General features: G+C 45.7%; 2 protein-coding genes across 2 annotated transcripts; both read left to right on the top strand.

Moving 5' to 3' along the window:
- Positions 1-1377: 1377 nt before the first annotated feature.
- HMX2 (H6 family homeobox 2) lies at positions 1378-3143 on the top strand (the record flags this gene model as incomplete). The annotated part of the gene is made up of 2 exons (XM_081235119.1): positions 1378-1645; positions 2587-3143. 2 exons carry the CDS (start codon positions 1378-1380, stop codon positions 3141-3143), a joined length of 825 nt encoding a protein of 274 aa, XP_081091245.1.
- Positions 3144-7393: 4250 nt separating this feature from the next.
- Positions 7394-19331, top strand: BUB3 (BUB3 mitotic checkpoint protein). The gene is made up of 8 exons (XM_081236553.1): positions 7394-7439; positions 7879-8073; positions 8679-8748; positions 10549-10700; positions 13436-13594; positions 15549-15726; positions 15891-16107; positions 17111-19331. The coding sequence occupies exons 2-8, from the start codon at positions 7879-7881 to the stop codon at positions 17124-17126; spliced, it is 987 nt and encodes a 328-aa protein (XP_081092679.1). The 5' UTR covers positions 7394-7439; the 3' UTR covers positions 17127-19331.
- The last annotated feature ends 3093 nt before the right edge of the window (positions 19332-22424 follow it).

Genomic DNA, 22424 nt, shown 5'->3' with positions numbered 1-22424 from the left:
TAATCGTTGCTTCTCCCCACAATTTTAGGAATGAGGAAACCGAGGCTCAGAAAGTTTAAGTATCCTGTCCAAGGTCACCTGGCCATTTGAATACACTTTGTCTAATTTAAAACCATGTCGCTGTCCTCACCTGCTTCTCTCCTTTCCTGGAGCAAAGCGCTTCTCTTTTTGTAGCAATTCCCTCACCTCCAATATTTGCCTAAAAGTGAGAGTCACTTATGGAACAGGAGGCCGAGCTTTGGGCTGTTTACAAAGGTTTACAGAGGACCTACTATGAGCTCCTAGTGACTCTAGGCTTTCCGGTGCTTTTTCATTCCTACCTAAGGCCATCCTCGAAACAGGTGAAGGGGAGATATTAGTGAGAAGTTCATATCACCTATGAGGGCAGTGAGGCTCTGACTGGGATTTCACTTGTCCAAGTTCACGCAGCATGGAAGTGAGGATGCTGGGACTTGAACCCGGATCTCTTGAAACAAGATCTAGGGCTTCCCTCCCCCACTCCCAACGATCTTGCAGCCCCGTTGGGCCTGTGACAGGGGTGGGGTCTGTAGGCGGGAAAGGGCACAAGTTGTCTGCTCCCAGGCCTCCCCGGTAAGCTCCCGGAAAGTGCATCAGTTCCTATGCGCACGCTCCTAAATCCCACGCCCACCCCCCACACCCCGGCCTCCCGCGCCGGCGCAGCGGTCTGCGGGGTGCCAGCCCTGCTGGCCTGCCCAGGCGAGAAGGAGTGACTTTGGGGAGGGTCGTGGAACAGCCTGTGAGCCCCTCTGAGGGTGCGAGGACCCGTCGCCTATGGGAGGCGTCGGGTCACTCCAGCTGAGCCCCGAACTGCCCCTACCTCTCGGGAGGGCAGGGGTCCGAGCGATCAGTGTCGCCACACAGGGTAGGAACTTGGGCTGGAATCTATGTTGCTTTCGGTCCAGGCTGGTTGGACACAGCAGATGCCCGCCTGGCTCTCTGCGCACTCCGGGGAGCACAGGCGCTGCGTGCGGGGCCGGGGCTTTTTTGAAATTTTCCGGGGCCGCTCGGCGGCGCTGCGATTGGCCGCGTCTGAGTAACCTCTATGCAAATGAGGCCGCGCCACCTCTGCGCCGCCGGGGACCCGGCGAGCTGGCGGGCAAGGAAGGGGCATTCGCGCCGGGGCTGGGCGGCCGCACCTAAAGCCGGGCGGGCACGGACCCCAGCGCAGCCGTCCGGTGCCCGCGTGTCCCCCGCGCGGAGGGGACGCCTCGCCAGCTTCGCCGCCCCCTCCCCCTGGCTCCCCTCCCCCCGCCCCCTCCCCCCCTCCGCCTGCCTGCCTGCCTGCCGGCACCACCTTCCACCCAGATCATCTCTAAAGGGAGTTCTTGGTTTCCTCCGATTTCTTATGAACCCAGGATGGGAAGCAAGGAAGATGCGGGCAAGGGGTGTCCGGCGGCCGGCGGCGTCTCCAGCTTCACCATTCAGTCCATCCTGGGCGGGGGCCCCTCGGAGGCGCCACGGGAGCTCGCCGGCTGGCCGGCCAGGAAGCGCAGCCTGTCCGTGTCCTCGGAGGAGGAGGAGCCGGACGACGGCTGGAAGGCACCCGCCTGCTTCTGCCCAGACCCGCACGGCCCCAAGGAGCCCGGCCCCAAGCACCAACCCCCCATCCCCTTTCCTTGCCTGGGTAAGGATCGCACGCCCCCGGGTCAGCAGCGAGCAAGCTCTAGGGGAGGGAAGCTGTGCGGGGGCTCTCGCGTCGCCCCCCCCCCTCCCCTGGCCAGAGCCGCGGCCGCGCGGGGTCCAGCGCCGAGGGGAGGAGATGCGCGCTCGGTGCTGACTCCTCCGCCCGGCGGGCTCTCGGGAAGAAACCGGGAGCACAGATGTGGCGCGGCGCGGTTTTGGGGAAGGTTGGGTTGGAGGGAGAGTGTACCACAGTGGGTTGGGCACAGGGCCTGCCGCACGCATGGCTGTGCCCTCAATATCCCCTTTGCACATCGTACACTTTCTGCACACGAGGTCTGGAAGTCGGGTTTGAGCGGTCGGTCCGTCTCTACCGCCATCTCTTTCAGCGTCTTTTTCTTCTCTCTCTCTTCCGCTCTCTTGACCTCTGCCTCTCTCTCTCTCTCCTCCTCCTCGGAATGATTAGCACTCCAAGATGATTGACAATGGTGCCTTTCGTAGATGGTTCCTCTTTACAACATCTGACCAAGGGGAGCCCCGCGTTAGTCCTTAGCGTGATTTCAGAACAAACGGCCTGTGAAATGATGCCACACTATAAAGCTCAGGGAACTCTTCCAGTTCAGTTGTTACAAGGCAAAATCATCTTTTAAAATGATGCTAATGTCCCCCCTCCAGATCTCCTCCCCCTGTTGCCACACGCCCTTTCACGAAGCTGGGAGCACAGAGACCCCAGACTCGAAGCAGCTGGATCCCTGTCCTGTTGCTTTTCAAAAGCCGGGTGCCGGGCTTTGGGTTTCAGCGAGAGGGAGAGAAGAGGATGGGGGTGGGACCAAGGAAGATGGGACCAAGGCTGCAGGCGCCTGCCAACTCCCTGGTTCCGGCGAGAGCTGGGGGTCTTTGAGGCTTCCCAACTCCATGGCCTTCCTCTTTGTTCTCACTCCCCAGGTACCCCCAAGGGCAGCGGAGGCGCGGGGCCGGCGAGCTCGGAGCGCACGCCTTTCCTTTCGTCTTCGCACCCAGACTTTAAGGAAGAGAAAGAGAGGCTCTTGCCCGCGGGCTCGCCGTCGCCGGGGCCCGAGCGGCCGCGGGACGGCGGCGGCGCCGAGAGGCAGGCGGGCGCGGCCAAGAAGAAGACGCGCACGGTCTTCTCGCGCAGCCAGGTGTACCAGCTCGAGTCCACCTTCGACATGAAGCGCTACCTGAGCAGCTCGGAGCGCGCCTGCCTTGCCTCCAGCCTGCAGCTCACCGAGACCCAGGTCAAGACTTGGTTCCAGAACCGCCGCAACAAGTGGAAGCGGCAGCTCTCCGCGGAGCTGGAGGCGGCCAACATGGCGCACGCGTCGGCGCAGACTCTGGTGGGAATGCCGCTGGTGTTCCGGGACAGCTCGCTGCTGCGCGTGCCGGTGCCGCGCTCGCTCGCCTTCCCCGCGCCGCTCTACTACCCGGGCAGCAACCTCTCGGCCTTACCTCTCTACAACCTCTACAGCAAGCTCGACTACTGAGCGGCCCGCCGGCCCCGCGTCGCCCGCCCGCTCCCCGCCAGCCTGGCGCGGGCTGCCCCCACTCCGGAGCAGGGCGGCGCGTTTCCAGAAATATTACGAGATACACCATGTGTATTCGTTACCTCTTATTTATGGCCTCTGCCCTACTTTTTGTTTTGATTGTTTCTGGTATTTATCGGCATTCCTCCAGCCAGATCATCTGCTTTCTACCCCAAACAAACCAATACGTTTTGAAAACCATGTTCGAGGGGATGTTCTACGGTGGTGGTGGGAAAGGGAGTTTCGGCCAGATCGACATTGATCGGTAGGAAAAAAAAATCAGTAAATCACCAGACCAGGTACATTCTTCTCCCCCATATATACACCTGTATATATGTACACGCACACACGGCTGGCCAAGCCAGCCCTTGGGGGCTTTGAACAATGATCTCGACTCTTCTTTTTGTTTCCCTTGTCCCGAGGATGGGTAGGGGAGAAAGGGGGGGGGGAGATTTCAGATCTGTAAATATTTTTAAAAAGAAAAAAATAAAACATTTTAAGCATCGTTGCTAACTTTGGTGGAATTGATTGTCCGGCGTGCTAACGCGCAGGTGTTCTCGCTTTTCCGTGGAAGAGCTTGCAGGCGGGCGTCAGAAGAAGTCTGGCTCGCCCCCCGTGGAAGGTGGGGCGGGGGTCAGAGGTTAAAGGTTGGGGCCTTGGCCCCGCCGAGGCGGCACGTGGGCTGGAGGCGCACCCCTTTCCACAAGCTGGTGCCCGTAGTCTCCGCGCGGCGGAGGCTCACCTCGGCGGGAATCCAGCTCCGGAGCCCGCGCGGAGAGGTACAGATGGGGGGCGGCAGGCTTCACTGCCGAAGCAGTTGCCTCCCGGAACGAGCTTCTTTCCAGCCCTGGGAGCGCCTCGGGGTTGACGGCAGCAGGGCGTCGTGCGACGTGGTCCAACCTGTGACAGGAGCCTCCTCTCCGAGGGCACAGGGCAGGTGGGGCGGCGCTGCCTGGATCAGGTATAGAGCCCGGTTTGCTTGTCTCCCAGCCTGGGGCACAGTTCCCGAGCCGCGCGGTGCGGGAACAGGTCGCGGAAAGGCAGCACTTCGGCTGAGGAGGGATGAGGCCCGAGACTAGGCAAAGAAAGCGCGGGAGGCAAAGGCTCCTCCCCACACTGTTTTGTTGTTGTTGTTTATAGTTTGCCTTGTGCGTGGCTAAGGGGCCGGGTCGCGGGCGAGCACGTGGCAGCGGGCACTGAATGGAACCTTGGTGCGCGGTTTGCGCTCCCACGGACCTCGGCGCCCCAGCACCTGCTGCCTCACCCTGGCTGGGCGGGCGCGGCACCGAGAGGACAGACGCGCCCCGAGTGTCATGCAAATCGCAGTCTAGCAGTGTTAGATCGCAGCCACCTGTTCCTTGTAAAACGTCAGAAAAAAAAAAATTGCCTGAGCTTTGAGGATGCTGATGGTTCGGTGTCACGTGGGGCGAGCTCCCGGGTCCTCCTGCCTCCAGCCCCGGGCTACTCCTTAGCCGCTGCAAAGGTGTCGGGAGTCGGCAGCGCGGAGCCCGGATCCCATCCTCTAGAAGGGGAATATTTGCGTGATAGACCTGTCTGTTTGAGCCGAGAGGCATCGAAAGTATCTGCATTTTATGAAAGTATGCAGGATATCTGTTACCCGTCTATGTGACCCGCAGTGTCATGTCTGAAATGCCTGGTGTCTTGTCCATTTGTGAGGTCATATTTTTTTTTATGTTAGATTTCATAAAACTCAAGAACACATGTGCCAGTGCTGGTAGGTCAATTGCATTTATTTCATTTCAGCTGAGTTCAATTCAATAAATATTTACTGAGCCCTAGTACTTGCTGAAAACTATGCTAGATATTGGCTAGTCAGAGAGAGAAAACAGAACTGACACCTGGTCTGTTTTTTTCTGATTTATTTGGTACACATATTTCAATGAAGTTTTCTCTTTCCAGATAACATGCTTTAAATTTTTCTTTCCTCTCAAGTTGCTATTTGAATATTCCATGCAGAAATAACCAAACAGCTTTCAAGGAACTACGTGTATAGGAATATTTCACCCGTATCATTTTTGTCTGCACTTCAATAGATTACATTTTTTAAACAGAGATGATGGTTTTAACAGTATTGGGTCACTGTATCCTTCTTGGGCTTACTTCATTCATAGGAAGTTGTTTCCTGTAGGCAGTTAATGGCAGAGTGGTTTTTGCCCTTAAGACTTTAGGGATGATCCTTTTCCAGTTTGTCATATAGCAGGTACTTCACTTTTTTTTTTTAACTAATCCAGAAATTAGTAGTCAAAGGTGATCCAACAGTGTGATTAGTTTCTAGGAATTCCTCTTTCTTATAGGTAACTAAGTACGCACACACACACACACACACACACACACACACACACACACACACACACGGCTTTGCATTTGGATTTGAAATGTTCAAGACTCCACTGTGGCCAGATTTCCTATCTCAAGAGTATCAATTCTTTTGAATAAGCAGCAAAATCATCAGCCTCCTTTCAGGCTCTAAACTGGATTTAAAAGATTGACGTTTCTTAAAACTCAAATCGAGTCCGGCTGCAACTGCCTGCCCAGAGGGACCTGAATCATACACACACTGGTTAATGAAATACGCTTAGATTTTATTAGTGGATAATTCATGCTCAGAATCTCGAAACACTAGTAGAATTAAATAAACAACTGGGAGAGGGAACCAAATAAAATTATTTGGAGATAAAATTATTTAGTCAAAATTAGAATGGAGGCAAGGCACTGCACTTTAAAATCCTTAACCATTAAGTTGTTGAAAAAGGAGAGAGGACCAAGTATGAGGACTGGTGAGGAGACAGGGCAGGAATCTGTCCTTTCGACAGGAATATCATCAATACACCGGGCAGAAGGGTGGTTGTTGTGTGTTTACTGTGTCACCATTCATAAAAAAAGTGCACCTGAGTCAGCATATATGAACGCATAAGGACCAACAACACTTTTTCTCTATCAAGGTACCTTAGAAATTAAACACTTTAACCTCAGCAGTTTCCTCCCACCTCATACAAGATCATTTAATAACAAGATTTTTTTTTTTTACAAAAGCCTGTGAAAAAGAGGTTATAGCATGGATTAAATTGAAAATCTTCAGTGCACTTTTGATATTCAAGAGTAACTGAGTCACAGCATTCTAGTTATAAATTAAGTATTGCTTTTCTTTCATGGAGAACAAATTATTTCTCATTACAGGAGCAACGTTCTTGATTTTCCTATTTCTGGAGGATTCTAGAAACAGAAAATCCAGCAAACTGAGCCTGCAAGTCTGGCGAGTTCTTGGGGTGGGAGGGGGTGGATGGAGAGAAGCTTGTAGGTGTCATTTTAAGGGCCCTACTTGGACATATGTCTCAAAGAGGCTTTTGAGCTTTAACACACTGCAGAGTAATCATTTGCTTCTCAGTCTGTCCAACCTTCTGGACAAAGCGTTCCTCAAGAGCAAGGATCGGTCTGATTAATGCATCTTCCCGGTTTTCTCACCAGGCCTGGCATGCGCTGGGTGCTCAATAAATATTTGCAGGAAAATGGAATGAAGAGCTAAGCAGAGTATAAATAAGGATGAGTATCTCTAAGGTCAGTAGATCTTCGACAGTGGGACATGTGAGAGCCTGGTTCATAGGTGGAAAGTCCAGGAAAATGAGAAAAAAAAGTAGGGCAAAATATACACTTCATTTGAGCAAATCGTTTTTTCTCCACTCCAGTTTTGGTCAACTTCATGGGCATATGCATGTGCAGTGGAAGGGAGACTAATTTAGCTCTGTAAAAGTACTGACCGAAATAAGGTTTTTGTGTCTGAGAGATTAACTGAGATGGGGAGGGCCCCAAGAGTATCTTTCCCGCCTACTATTCAGAAGACAGGCCAGGCGTCGGCCCCAGGGAGACTACATTTCCCAGCGTGCCGCACACGGACGGGCGAGGGCGTGAGCGCAGCCTTGGCGCGGTGCTCTTTGGGAGTTGTAGTTTTCACTCGTCCGGCACCTGCGCTGGCGCCTCAGCCTGGTGGGGAAAACAGGCCACGTGACCGGAAAAGCCGTCCTTCGCCTTTGCGCCGGAACAGGTTGCCTGGGTTGACCGACGCCCGGCCACCGGGGCGGACCAATCGGCTGCCTAGAGCGAGACGTTGGCGTTTGAAATCAGCCAATGGCAGGCATTGGCTGGAACTTCCTCCCCGCCCCCTCCGCTCGGCCTGCGAGAGCTTCGAGGGAAGCTAGGCGGCAGCGCGTAGCGGCGAAGTTGTTTCTGAGGGAGCCGAAGGTAGCGGGGAGAGGCGGCCGGGCGCAGTAGCGAACTCTCTGGGTACCCCTCTACCCCCGCCCCGGGCCCGGAGCTTTCGGAGCCGTCCTCTGGGAACCGGTTCCTCTTCCACAGGCTTTCTTTTACTTCAGGAGCACGCGGGGCGGCAGGCCCAGTGGGGGAGGCCGGGGTGCAGGAGCCCGCGGCGGGCCACGCTGGAGGCTGGAGATAGGGGTGCGGTGGCGGTGGCCCGGCCGGCTGGGGCGCTTAGGAGGGGCGGCGGGGGGTGGGGTGGGGGGAGATGAGGCTGGACCGCGGCGGGCCCGGCGGTTCTGCGCAGGCGCAGAGGCCGTGTCTGTGCCTTCCCTAGGCCCCGCCTCCGTGGGGCCCCCTCGCTGCCCCTCCGTCGGCGAGTCCAGCCCCCGGACCCCTGGGGACTCCCTGGGCGCTTGTTCCGTAGATGACCGGTTCTAACGAGTTCAAGCTGAACCAGCCACCCGAGGACGGCATCTCCTCGGTGAAGTTCAGTCCGAACACCTCCCAGTTCCTGTTGGTCTCCTCCTGGGACACGTCCGTGCGCCTTTACGATGTGCCGGCCAATTCCATGCGGCTCAAGTACCAGCACACCGGCGCCGTCCTGGACTGCGCTTTCTACGTAGGTGTCCTCCGTTTCCGCTGCTGCCCCCCTTTAATATTCTCGGTCTGGTGTTCCTGGTCACCAGTGTCCGTTTTCCGCTGTTGGGCAGAGGCTTTTGTCGGTGGGGTCATTTGGATAGCTCCCCTCCCTTCCCCCAGCACCTACCTTGAGCCCCAGGCACTGTCTTTTTGTTTGTTGGTTTGGTTTGGTTTTTGTGTGTGTGGGGTTTGCGCCGGGGACTTGCAGACGTCAGGAACTCGGTCTCCCCTTGTGTTCTAATGGCGTAAGCCTGCAAACCTCTTGGACGTAATGTGTCTGAAACTCACAGCAAGACAGTAACCTTTGGCTGTCTTGTTAAAAGGAAGGTCTGTTTGCGAGTACATGGGAATGCCTGTTGACTGTCAGCCAGTGTGGTGAACAGTTCTTCCTTAACTTGCTGGCATAGTAGTTTTCTCAGCTCCTTAATTTTTTGTACTGTTTTTTTGTTTGTTTACAGCGAGTAGCTGAGCCCAGTGTACCTCTCGTCCTGAGCATAAACTGGATAGTTGGCTGTAGAAACAGGAACTTTTAAATGCTTTTTAAAGCTCTGTAAGTTTTAAATGACTTGCAACTTTATTTTGTAGGATCCAACACATGCCTGGAGTGGGGGATTAGACCATCAATTGAAAATGCATGATTTGAACACTGATCAAGGTAACATAGCCACGTTTTTACCAGTTTAGTGTTTTCTTAGTTAGTGCTTACTTGTAAATGTTTATTCACGAAGAGTAGCTCCTGAACTGCTTAGTTCCTAAGTTGCTTAGATACAAGTAAAAATGGCTTGAATTTAGGACGTTTTCGTTTAAATGATAACCATTAAATTACCATCACAAAATACTATGCGTGTATTTTATCAGTGAAACTCGTGATCTCCATCCACAGTGTTTACATGAAGTGGCACGTAAGTATTTGCCCTTCCCCTTGCTCTCAGAAGGGGGCTGGGTCCCGCAGTGGACTACCTTTCAGTAGGAGTTTTCTAGGACAGTGCTGATGTCTCAGCGTTCTCTTGTCAGAAGCTAATTTAGTTTAGACTGAAGGAAGATAGGTTTTAAAAAATTTAACATTATAAAATAGTCAACCCTGTCCAGAGACCATGTTAACCCCGCTTGTATAATTGTTTAGCATAGAATGTGCTTCAGTTGCATTTATTGAATGAAGGACAAGATGACACGTTTTCTTTTAGTTACTTTCTAAGAGATATGAAACAACTTACCGAGATTTTTATGGTGACTTTGGAGCAGAATAGCGATTGGAATGGAACCCGAATACACAGAGCTCTCTAGTGGAGGTTTTGTTTTCTTTTTTTGGTATATGCATACATTAGACATAGTTGTACTTGAAGGACATGGCAAGGCACAGAGATCTGACTAGAGCATGAGTTGGACAGTGGGAGGATGGATAGAGGGTGGGCACTATATCTTAACAAAAAAAAGAGAAGGATCCAATCAGAAGAGGCTTTTGCATGAAAGCCGTTTTGTCATGTAACTTACAACTGTAGGTGTTTGGTTTTGTTTGCTAGCAGCTTATTCTAGATAGGAAGTTAGCTTGCAGGTTTAGGTTCTATTTGTTTGAAAACTCAGGAGAAAAAAAGCACTGAAAAGCAAACAAAATTTTTTGATGTTAGAGACCATAATTAAGGGAATTAGCTGTTTATTCTCAGAAGGTCATTGCTGAACTTCACGAGATACCATTTAAACAAGAAAAAAAAGTATGTATTTAAACAGGTAGTTTTCCTCTTTGAGGATCAGGGCCACATACTGTTTGTTCTTTGTTGTATCCTTAGCATGTGGTATAGATTCTGGCACATAGTAGACATTTAGTAGATGTTAGTTGAATGAATGAATCAGATAGGGTGAAGAGTTGAAATTGAGAGGAAAGAAATTGTGTATTAGGAATTTGACCCACCATGAAAACCAAGTGGGTTAATCATAAGACTCCCTGCCTTCCTCATCCCCAGCACTCAGATAATCCTGTTACCACTTAAATAAGTTTCTTTGAAACATCAGCTTAACAGTGATAAGTTTTATCCAGATCCATTCGACCAGAGTTCTCCACTCATTGGTTCATTTCATCAGGTATTTCTTGAGCACCTACCGTGTATAAGAACCTGTACTAGATAGTCAGAACTGTAGAGTTAAACAAGGTTCCTGATTTGAAGGAATCTAGAATCAAGTGAGGAAAATAACAAATATGCCACCATTTTAATGTAATCTGAAACTGAAGTCAGCTTTTGGTATTACCATGCCAGTGAATCAAGCTATGCACTGTCAGGTGAACAGAGATGAAAGGGTGACTTTTCGTAGTCATGGAGAAATTTTTCTGTGTGTAGTAGTTCCATTGAGTGGGTGGAAGCGGATTCGTTACAGTGCAGTGAATGTTTCCTTCTGTTGTTCACTTGAGGAATCTTTGTTTACTAAAGCTAGGTGTGGTTTGTTGGTTTGTTTTTTCCTACAGAAAATCTTGTTGGAACCCATGATGCCCCTATCAGATGTGTTGAATACTGTCCAGAAGTGAATGTGATGGTTACTGGGAGTTGGGATCAGACAGTTAAATTGTGGGATCCCAGAACCCCTTGTAATGCTGGGACCTTCTCTCAGCCTGAAAAGGTAGGCTCTTTATATTCGTAACAGGAATTACGGTCCTTGGGGTGGTTTGACTTGATAAATGTTTGATGAATATGATGTTGAATTTAGAGGTTAAGAGTTGATGAGTCGGGCTTCCCTGGTGGCGCAGTGGTTGGGAACCTGTTTGCCAATGCAGGGGACGCGGGTTCGTGCCCCGGTCCGGGAGGGTCCCACATGCCGCGGAGCGGCTGGACCCGTGAGCCATGGCCGCTGAGCCTGCGCGTCCGGAGCCTGTGCTCCGCAACGGGAGAGGCCACAGCGGTGAGAGGCCCGTGTACCGCAAAAAAAAAAAAAAAAAAAAAAAGAGTTGATGAGTCTATTTTACAAACTCAGCTAAATATGTGAAGGAAAACTAATTTTGGTATTTTGGTCAACATTTTCTGTCAGTTGTCATATTTGTACTGGATAGCACTAGTCCTAAACCCACTTCCATGTATTAACGCTTTCAGTCGTAGGGCTGAGAAGCAACTTTTCAGAGAAGTCATTTAGCAAAGACTGTTCCATTGCGTTCATTAGGGTTTGACGGCCCCAAACCAGGAAGTGGGATGGAGCATCACTCATTTTCACTTACAACCTGAGGTTTCTCTTGAGTTGACTAAGAGGGTGAAATGGGTTATCATTTGAAGTTTAGTGAAAAAGATGTCCTATATTCCCTGGCTTTTACCATTTATTTATTTTTAATACTAACAGATGTAGTTTGAAGGCTGTAGTGAAGGAAGCTTCTTAAAACTGAAACTTTGTGTATTATCGTAACCTTTTGATCTGTACAGTGGAAGTGTAATTGAGCATTCTTGTTGTATCCTTTATCAGACTTTTTCAGGTGGTAGTTAATTTTAAAGACTGATTGTTTTAGCAGTTTAAAGGTATTCTTCCCTTGAGTCTATTACCTCAGTGTAAATATACTGTTCAGTTCCTGTTAGCTGTCATTATATACTGTGGTGCATCCACAGAGCCGTTCGTTTTGTCACATCCCATTCGAATCTACTCCTGGCAAGACCTTTGTTCAGAATAAAATAATTGCATTGTTTCTAGTTTTGATTTATGGTTGTATGTAACATGTTAAGAGCTGTGATAAATTGCTGACAGAATATCACGTAATGGACAGCCACACTGAATCAAGCTGCTTACTGGTTCAGCAAGGTTCATTATGTCACTTTTTTTAATACTGTCTTTGATAAATGTATATACCCAGTCAGTAGCATGACAGGGTTTTTACTTGATTTATGATCCGTGGAGATAGAAGGCACTTTTGGAAGCTTGTGTGTCACCTGTAAAGATTTAAGGTAAACTTCCCATTCTCATTGTACTGTTATCAACTGATCTCTTTCTGTGTTTTTTTTAAATTTGGTGTTTCATATGTCTTAGGTTAATTTCTGTTTTTTCTGCCAGCATGTTTTCTGAATAAACAGTGGTAAATCTTAATCTGTCTCTTACTGAAATACGCTTGTGTTGAATCTACTGTTTTGAATCTTTTAAATGTCCTGTTTTTCCCTTCGTCAAATTAGCTGTTGAATTTAAAGGCCGGGTTGTAGAGACTATCGGGTCGTTACATTGTGAAACCCAGTTTGTCTTTTTCCTCCGGGCTGGTGGTGTGTGGTTAACATATTAGTGATTACTAACCATGAGGTTTAATTACTGAATGTTAAAGAGATGTCTTACCATGTCATGAGGCCTCTTCATTTTTTATAGTGGTTTTTCAGGTTTTAAAATATTAGATTAGAGTTGCTTATGAATTGAAAGTAATGATGAGGGCATAGTTATAAACCTGGAGTCTAGACTTTAAAAAAGTGATTTAACCTCATCAGGAAGGAACATACGTTTTGCCACCATTTTCATGAATTTGCTATCTCTGTTTAGTCCCCAGATAACATATTTGAAAATAAGTAACTTTAAATGCTTATTTGCAGGAAATTTTGTGATTTGTTTTAAAGGAATGTTTTTGTGGAAGTTGTTTTGATATTGAAGAAAAGGAATTTTGAGGGGGAATAAATAGATGCTTTTAGGGAATAAAATGCTTTTTAAATTTTCCCTGAAGATAACTCTGACTTGAGTGTTCAGTATGACATAAGGGTATAAGAATGTGCCTTGTCATATGCCAGACCACTATCCTTGTCTTTTAATCTTGAGTTCATATGCCACCAAAAGCAACTAAGAAGCTAATTAATGATGGCTCTCTCACTCTTCCTGGGAAGGCCTATTTATTCAGTGTGACAGCTGGGAGAGTCAAGATTTTTAGAGTTACAACATGAAATCCTTCCAAAACGTGGTCATAGAAAAATAACTTTGAAAATGATTGTTTTATGAAAAGCCAGAAGCCCATTGAAAGCTATCTTGAGTTGTTTTTATGGCTTTATTATCTCCTTTTTGAGTATTTTCTACAATTTTATATTGTCACTGAATGAAACAAGAGGGCTGTAAAAACTGTTTAATAATTTAACTTGTTTTAGTAACGAAGAGAATTGTTTCAGAGATGCTTTCGGAGAGTTAATTAGAATGTGCATTACGTGATACTTGGTTAAGTATTAAGAATATCTTGTGTTTATTATTTTGTGCCAATTGCTTTATGTAACTGTAGCATTTAAAATTTCGTACCTGTGTTTGTGAACCTGATCAGCTAACTTTTTTATGGTTTTATGATGAGTGGACTTTATCTTGCTGCGAAATGCCATTTGCAGGCAAGCAGATGATTTTCAGCAAGTTTTGGTCTTTCTTGAAAGGTATATACCCTCTCAGTGTCCGGAGACCGGCTGATTGTGGGCACCGCAGGCCGCAGAGTGTTGGTGTGGGACTTACGGAACATGGGCTACGTGCAGCAGCGCCGGGAGTCCAGCCTCAAGTACCAGACTCGCTGCATACGAGCATTTCCAAACAAGCAGGTACTGACCGCTCCTCCCTGTGCCTGGGGAATTTGAAAATAGGAGGATCTTATATGATAATGATTTGGTCACTGCCTTTTAAAGCTTTGCTCTTTTTTTTGAGTAGTGATTTAGAATTTGTTAGATTTAGAATTTGTTGTTGTAAATTTTTGACAGCCTTTTGTTAAAAGGTGGTGTGTTAACTCAATTTTAGAGAAAGCTTTGATGTTCAGAGAGGACACGTACTCTGCCAGTGGTACTCTGCCAGTGGCGAGAGGAGAGGTTTTCAGATCCCTCGGGGATCCTAGTCCAGGGTGCTTGACCAGGTGTACAGTAATCAGAGAGGGTTTTGCAGGTATTTTAATTTACAAACCAGTGAATTCAAATTTAAATCTGGAAATTTAGGATTATGGAATTTGCTGTTCTCTCTCTTTTTCTTTCTTTTTTTTTTTTTTTTTGCACCTCTTTGTACCCTAATGCTAATAGAGTTTGGTCAGTCTGCTAGCAGACCTGGATTTTTCTTTTCTAAAAGAATGCCATTGAGGGTAGAGAGGCGTTGTCTCTCATATAATGACGAACAGGGTAGGTCACCCTTCCCATCGTCGTTACTAGATGAAATGACACTTTATTAATCTGCTCTTTCCTCCCCAAATCCTTAAAGTTCGAAGGGAAGTTGGTGGCGGGGTCAGCTGCTGTAGGAATTTTACAAGAGGAAATGTCATTAAAAACAGTGGATCTCTTTGGAATCTAATGGCTATCCTTTAGTGCTTGTCAGAAGGCTAGTACCTCAAATGGTGACCACAGTTCTTCTTCTCAGGATATTGTAAATTTCCACTGAAGATAAGGAATTGCAGTTATGTGAAACTTTAGAGATTTAAGTGCATGATTAAAATATGCTTGCATTTATGAACGTTATTATGTCTTCTATCTAAAATTTTCCGTCAGAGTTTTTCCAGTTCATAATGGAAGTTTAAAAGTAACATTTTACTGATATTTTTTTTCCTCCATAAGTAGTTTTTTAGGAGTAAATCTTTTTCATACCTTGAAGAGTTAAAAATATAGATTTCATATTTATCTTCATCTCTTACCTTCTTTTTTTTTTTTTTTTTTTTTTTCTTTTTGCGGTATGCGGGCCTCTCACTGTTGTGGCCTCTCCCGTTGCGGAGCACAGGCTCCGGACGCGCAGGCCCAGCGGCCATGGCTCACGGGCCCAGCCGCTCCGCGGCATATGGGATCCTCCCAGACCGGGGCACGAACCCGTATCCCCTGCATCGGCAGGCGGACTCTCAACCACTGCGCCACCAGGGAGGCCCATCTCTTACCTTCTTTGACATACTATTTCGAGGCAAAGTGAGGAAAGGTTTGAAATTATAAGCCACTTTTGAACATCACTGAAAATCTGTGTGGTTTGTGTGTACACTTGACTTGGTGTAGTTAAATGCGAGGGGCAGGATGACCAAGATGGAGGGCTGGTTTTCCACTTGGTTTGGATTATTGGTGCCCTCAGTGAAGGAGACACAATCCTCTTAGAGTTGTTAGAGGTGAGGAGGCGTAGAGCAAAGAAAAATGTATTCCAGCTGATGGAATGAATTCGAGTCCCCTTCTGGATGGGACGACAAATAAATGAGATGGAAACACTTTAAAATTCCTGTTGAGGTTTGACAGAATAACTCAGCATTTTGGATTGCAGTGTGCAGGGTACTGGTAGAACGAAGAAGGCAAGTGATGGTGGCCTTTTATTTATTTACTTGTAATGAAACAGGTATAAGTGTTCTTAAACTTCTGGAGTGATCTTAACTACGTTAGTACAGCTTAAACACGTGGTTAAAAACCTGGCCGTATTCTCTTTTCATTTTAAAAATAATCATCTTTCTTTACTGTGGGCTGAATTTGGGAATTGGGTTGAGTTTGGGAATCCGGGCCTTGTTTTGGAAGCTGGATTCACCATTTGTGTCCTCTGATTTCCTCTTGTCAGGGTTATGTATTAAGCTCTATTGAAGGCCGAGTGGCAGTTGAGTACTTGGACCCAAGCCCTGAGGTACAGAAGAAGAAGTATGCCTTCAAGTGTCACAGACTAAAAGAAAATAATATTGAGCAAATTTACCCAGTCAATGCCATTTCGTTTCACAACATCCACAATACCTTTGCCACAGGTATGCTAACCTGTATCTAGTTGTTAAGATAACATCATCTTGCTATTAATTGAACACTGCACATTTGTACTTGGGCAGAGTTTTAAAAAATTGTGCTTGCTTTTTATGATATTTAAAGGGAAGAAAATCTTTTCTTTTTGAAATCTTTTTGAAATTACTTGCAGGTGGTTCTGATGGATTTGTAAATATTTGGGATCCATTTAACAAAAAGCGACTGTGCCAGTTCCATCGGTACCCCACCAGCATTGCGTCACTCGCCTTCAGTAACGACGGGACTACACTTGCAATAGCATCATCGTATATGTATGAAATGGATGACACGGAACATCCCGAAGATGGTATCTTCATTCGCCAAGTGACAGATGCAGAAACAAAACCCAAGTGAGTATGCTTCACCTGTATTTGAGCCTTTACTTGCATTCAACCCAGGATTTATTAATTTTTCTAAATTCATGAATAGCATTGTTGATGCCTGCTCGATATTACAGCTGACTCTAGGGTTGGAGTTGATTTTATCTTGTTCTCCCAAGCTTTCAATATCCGTAGGTTGATAGACGTCTGATGGATAAAATTGTGCCTAGTTGTTTTGTAGAGAAGAATGTCAAACTCTCATTCTTCTTGAATAGGCACTATTATTTGAATCTCTGGAGTTATTACTAGCTTACTGCTTCAAAATTAAGTTGAGGAATTCAAGAATAATTTATTTTAGCAAATTCTATTTAAGATATTTAAGAATTTGAACTACCAAAAATCTTCCCTCTCCACAGAGGTTGTTTCTTTAATATTTACACAAAATGAATGACCTTCAGGTCTTACTGGAAATTCAGAGTAATATGGCCTTGCCTGCAATAGCAGATTTCCTTAGTTTCGAAATTTTCATAGATGTCTTTGGCTCTTGGTTGTAATTGCTGACAGAGAGGAACCATTTCCATTTTTTGGTACCTAGGGCAAAGCTTTTTACTTAATTACCTGCACCAGGCTTCCAGGCTTAAGGGAAACCTGATACTTAGGCACTTGTTTAACCGTAAAATACCAACCCCCGAGAGTCTTTGTCCTGTTCCTTGTCCCTGTCTACTCAGGCCCTGGAAGGAAGTCCTCAGTAAGTATTTGTGGAATAACTGACTTGTTTTCAGGATTCCTGTACCTCTCTGAGTTAGAATGGTATAGAGTCCCCTTGCTAAATTGGTTGAGTCCCTGAGAAGGGGGCAGAGTATTAAATACTCAATGTCATGTGTGCTTTTACAGGTTTGACTTTAGAACAGACTTAGCATGTGAAGCCTGTTGGATAAAGGGCTGTGTTTGCATTTAATCTCTCACTTCTGTATCTCTTGTCCTGGCTGGCCATTTTGATCTCATGCTGTTCTTTTTTCTTTTGAACTTGTAGGTCACCATGTACTTGACAAGATTTCATTTACTTAAGTGCCATGTTGATGATAATAAAACAATTCGTACTCCCCAGTGGTGGACTTATTACTTTTAACAAAGAAACCAGGGAAAAATTTTAATTTTAATATTATAAGAACCTGAAAATATTGGAAAAGAGGTTTTTATTGCTTTTTTTTAAAACAAACACTTTCTTTAGTGCATGAGATGGTTTGATGGTTTGCTGCATTTAAAGGTATTCGGACAAACAGAATTGGAGGGCAGCAACAGCACTTTTGAGAATCAGTTTTGACCTTGATGGTTTTTGTTTCCATTGTGGAAATAAATGTTTGTGAATAAACGTAGGTAGTAAAACCCCCTTTGCATTCTTTGTGGACCTTAAATGGTAGAGAAAAAGGCTCTTGAGCCATTTGTTTCTCTTGCTGGTTATAGTTGCTAATTCTAAAGCTGCTTCAGACTGCCTCATGAGGAGGTTAATCTACAATTAAACAATATTTCCTCTCGGCCATCCATTATTTTCTGAAGCAGATGGGTCATCATTTCCTGGGCTGTGAAACAAAGCGAGGTTAAGGTTAGACTCTGGGGAATCAGCTCGTTTTCAATCTTATTAGGGTGCAGAAGGAAAACTAATAAGAAAACCTCCTAACATCATTTTGTGACTGTAAACAATTATTTATTAGCAAACAATTGATCCCAGAAGAGCAAATTGTTTGAGTCAGTAATGAGCTGAGAAAAGACAGAGCATATCTGTGTATTTGGAAAAATAATTGTAACGTAATTGCAGTACATTTAGACAGGCATCTATTTGGACCTGTTTCTATCTCTAAATGAATTTTTGGAAACATTAATGAGGTTTACATATTTCTCTGACATTTATATAGTTCTCATGTCCATTTCAGTTACCCAGCCACTGGTGATTAAGGTTAAAAAGAAAAAAATTATAGTGAGAATGAGATTCATTTCAATATAATGCCCTGAAGCAGAACATGAACTTAGCTTGGCCTATTCTAGGTAGTTCCAAATAGTATTTTTGTTGTCACACTTCTTGTTTTTTATTTATATTATTTGCAAATGTATGTTTCTGAATGGTACTTGGACCTTTACTGAAATTTATTTTTTCCATGATGTATTTAAAAAATTTTTTTTCTGATACAGAGAAAGGTCTTATTTTTATTTGTAAGTATTTCAGTGAAAACTTAGTCTGAACCCATCTTTTGAAATGTATTTTCTTCATTGCAGGTCCACCTAATCATCTCGTGAAAGTGGTTTCTCTATGGAAAGCTTTGTTTTGCTTCCTACAATTACATGCTTATCCCCTAAGGGATGCGTTATAGTCATTGTGGACGCGTTATTTAGTATGTGGATTTCTCTGTTTTCTGTCTTGCAAAAAACTTGTCTGTGTGCCCTTTCATACTGACTATGTGTAGGATGAGGAGTCTTTGTGTCCTTTTGCAGTAGTCTGAAGAATTGTTTTACCCCCCAGCAAGCCCAGTTGCTGTGTATGAGCAGCTTGAGCTCTTTTTGTAAAATAACCTAAACCTGTTAATTCCATGCTGTCTAATAAATCAGAGATTCAGAACCCTTAAATGTTGGATGTTTTTAAATGTTGGTAATTAATGTAATTTACTTCATAAAAAAGGCTTCTGTAAAGCAAAACTCCCTTCATCAAGGGCCTGGTGGGGATGACATTGTACCTTTAGGTCCACACTGCCTCATTTAATTATGTCTATTCTGATGTACTTTGGGGATTCAGTCTTGAATAAAGTGATCTGTTGGAGTTCTGCCATTTCCCTCGTGCCCTCTCGCTGGATCAGCAGGGCCCTCGAGCCAACCGTGCAGCTTCACGGGACGGGCACAGACTGCATGGCAGCTGCCGGGCGCCTTTTGGCATGACTCTCTCCCGGTAGTGCTGGTGCAGCCGGGCTCCTGCAGCTCGCCCAGCCTGGTGCTGATGCAGCCAGCGGGCGCACTTGCAGCCAAGTGACAGACCCGTCTGTACTTATCCATCAAATGCTAAATCAGAGTGAAGCCCTTGGGATGGTAAATAATGTAATAGCCAGAGACTAACTGATGGTATTGGTTCTTTAGTGTGATTATGTGCTTTTTAAAGTCATAACCACTTGGTTGAGGACAGAGCATAAATTTAAAACATTGTTCAGCTGAAGGAGAATTAATATGGTATTGTAAAAGGTGACTAAATTAAAGCAATGTGGGGGACCTGGTTTTGAGGGCATGGTGTGGCAGAACTTTTTTTGTCTTTCTATCGCGATGTCGTCTTGTCTCTTGAAGCCAATGTATCTCACCTTAAAGGTGTCTACTGCCTCTTCTGTGGACCTCTTCACCAGCTCTTCTTCACAATTGGCCTGTTCATGATTATTGCCACCTTTCCCCTCAAATGACCCAGGTGTGACACCTTAGCATTTTCGTTGGTTTCCCTTACCCAGATTCTCTTCTCTGTTTTTAAGTGTCTCTTCTGTTTATCTGTCTTTTCTTTCTACTGCTACTATCCCACCACCTTAAAGGGTCCCCTCTGCCCATCTGGCGGAATGCAGCAGCCTCCAGTCTGGGCCCTAAATTCTCTGTCTTCTAGAGCAGTGACTTTCAAACCTTTCGGTTGTGACCCAAGTAAGAAATACATTTGAACCACGGTCCAGAACACACAGAGGTCAGTACAGTATGTATAGTGGTGACAGTTGTGTGAAGCATCACTTGCCCTTTGTACATGTGATACATCAGTTCCCTTCCTTCCTTCCTTTTTTTTTTTTTTTTTCTTTTTAGGAAATTCTGGTCATGGCCCCCTGAACGGATTTTATAACAAATGCCTTACCACCTCTAATTTGAAAAACAGCTCTATACCACACAAAACTTTTAAAGCTCTTGCTCTTTTTTATCATGCTGTGCTTGAGACCCTCCAGTGCCCCCGTTCCCCTTCATTCACTTTGTGAGACTCTGTGCTTCCAAGGCCTGCAGATCACCAGGAAGGGACTGCTGACTGTCAAGGTACTCTTTAAAAGAATGGGGGTGGAGCTGACCTTCACTGGGAATTCTGACAGGTAGATGGGAATGTTCTGGTGGCTGCAATATCTGGTTCTGAGTTCCACCGTGTAAAAACTTAAAGGTATGTTAGTTGTGGGGGGAACTCCTTTGTTCCGGGGGAGATCCATATGAGACAGCCTGATCTTGGAGTCTAGCCTTTGAACCTGGCTTTGAATCCCAACTTTGCTGTTTAATTCATTGCATCACTGGCCAAGTTAATTTCTGAGTAGCAGTTTCCTCATCTGTGAAATGAAAGTAATACCTAACTCATGGAGTTGTAAATGAATATATAAAATGTTGACTAGGGCATGCCTGACACAGTCATCGCTTTCTTAGGATGAAAAAATATTCAGTCCATTGCTCTCAGTTATTAGCTGACTTTTCAGGTTCTTTTCTTTTCCATAAATTAATGTTCTTGGATATCTGTGGGATTCCAGGTTCTTAAATTTGTCAGTATATTCATCTTTTTAAAAACATTTATCAGCTGTTTCAAACATTCAGAAAAACTCAGAATCACATCTATAAACCCACCATCCAGATTTTAAAATGTTAATATTTTGTCATATTTACTTCCCTTTGTTGTTTTTTTTTTTGCTTTTTTTTTGTGGTACGCGGGCCTCTCACTGTTGTGGCCTCTCCCGTTGCAGAGCACAGGCTCTGGACGTGCAGTCTCAGCGGCCATGGCTCACAGGCCCAGCCTGTCTGCGGCACGTGGGATCCTCCCGGACCGGGGCACGAACCCGTGTCCCCTGCATCGGCAGGCGGACTCTCAACCACTGCACCACCAGGGAAGCCCCTTCCCTTTGTTTTAAAATAAAACACTGCACATATTTGAAGCCTCATTTCTACCCCATCTCACCACATTTCCATTTTCCATTCTTAAGTATTGTATGCACTTACGCCTTTATGCTCGTGAAGTATCCATATACAGGCAGACCTCGGAGATGGTGTTGGTTCCGTACAGACCACCGCGATAAAGTGAGTATAGCAATAAAGTACTCACACAAGTTGTCTGGTTTCGCAGTGAATATAAAAGTTATGTTTAGACTGTAGTCTGTTAAGTGTGCAATAGCATTATGTCGAAAAATACGATGTACATACCTTAATTACTTTATTGCTAAAAAATGCTAGCCATCATTTGAGCCTTCAGTGAGCTGTAATCTTTTTGCAAGAGTATTATCAAAGATCACTGATTATAGATCACCATAACAAACATCGTAATAATGAAAAAGTTTGGCATATTGTGAGAATTACCAAAATGTGACACAGACAAGAAGCAACTGCTGTTGGAAAAATGGCACAGATAGGGTTGCCACAAAACTTGAAGTTGTAAAAGAAAAAAACCGCAACATCTGCCAAGTACAATAAAGTGAAGCGTGATAAAACGAGGTCTGCCTGTATGTGTTTTTAAAAGTTTGCATAAATGGTGTACTGTTTTTTATTCTGGAATGAACCGACCCCTATTTGACATCAGGTGTTAGTTAATAAGATGTAGAAGGAAAGGGTTTTTATTTTTTTCTAGGCTATGCTGTGGGCTGCATGCAGGATCATAGTTCCTTGACCAGGGATTAAACCCGTGCCCCCTACAGTGGAAGTGTGGAGTCTTAACCACTGGACTGTCGGGAAAGTCCCCCTGAGTGCCCCTCTTTCTTGAACTATGGGATCAGTCACTATGACAAAAGGAATACCAGTTCTCTGATGGGTTGGGTCTTCAAGGGTGAAAACTGCATAATCTAGCAGTGGTGGTTCTTGCCCCAAGAAAATAGATGCGTGTGTTAATAGTGCCCAAGAGGTTAGGTGTGTTAATAGTGCCCAGTAGGTTATGTGTGTTAAAAATAAGACATCCTTGTTGCCGTCCAGGAAGGAAACCACAGCTCTAGTTTCATGGTTCTCTCCTGTGACTTCCCCTCCTCAGTCTTCGAAATATCTTTGGGTAGCCCGTCTTTCACTTGGGAAAATACTGATTTAAGCTATTAGGACTAGTTGCAGCAGTTTTCCTTTCAAAGTGGCACCTGGCTACGTTGCTTTGGGACTAGCGCTAAGAGAAATGAGAGCTGCTGAGCCTGGTGGCCACAAATACCGACTGGACCATTACGTACAAAGGCACTTTGCCCTTGATCAGTGGTGTGTTGCAACAATGCTTTCATTTTGACGGATACCCACAGAACTTACGGAGTTGTCGTGGGGCATTGGATTCTTAGTTGGGAATTATTTTGTGTCCTGATGCAAAGAAATCCGAACGTAAAAACCGGACTCTGCTGTGATTTATAGAGAGCTAT

This window comes from Mesoplodon bidens (assembly GCF_964165515.1).
Source record: "Mesoplodon bidens genome assembly, chromosome: 1".
Taxonomy (NCBI): Eukaryota; Metazoa; Chordata; class Mammalia; order Artiodactyla; family Ziphiidae; genus Mesoplodon; species Mesoplodon bidens.
Note: the sequence above shows the minus strand (reverse complement) of the source record. Positions and strands in the feature narration are given on the sequence as shown.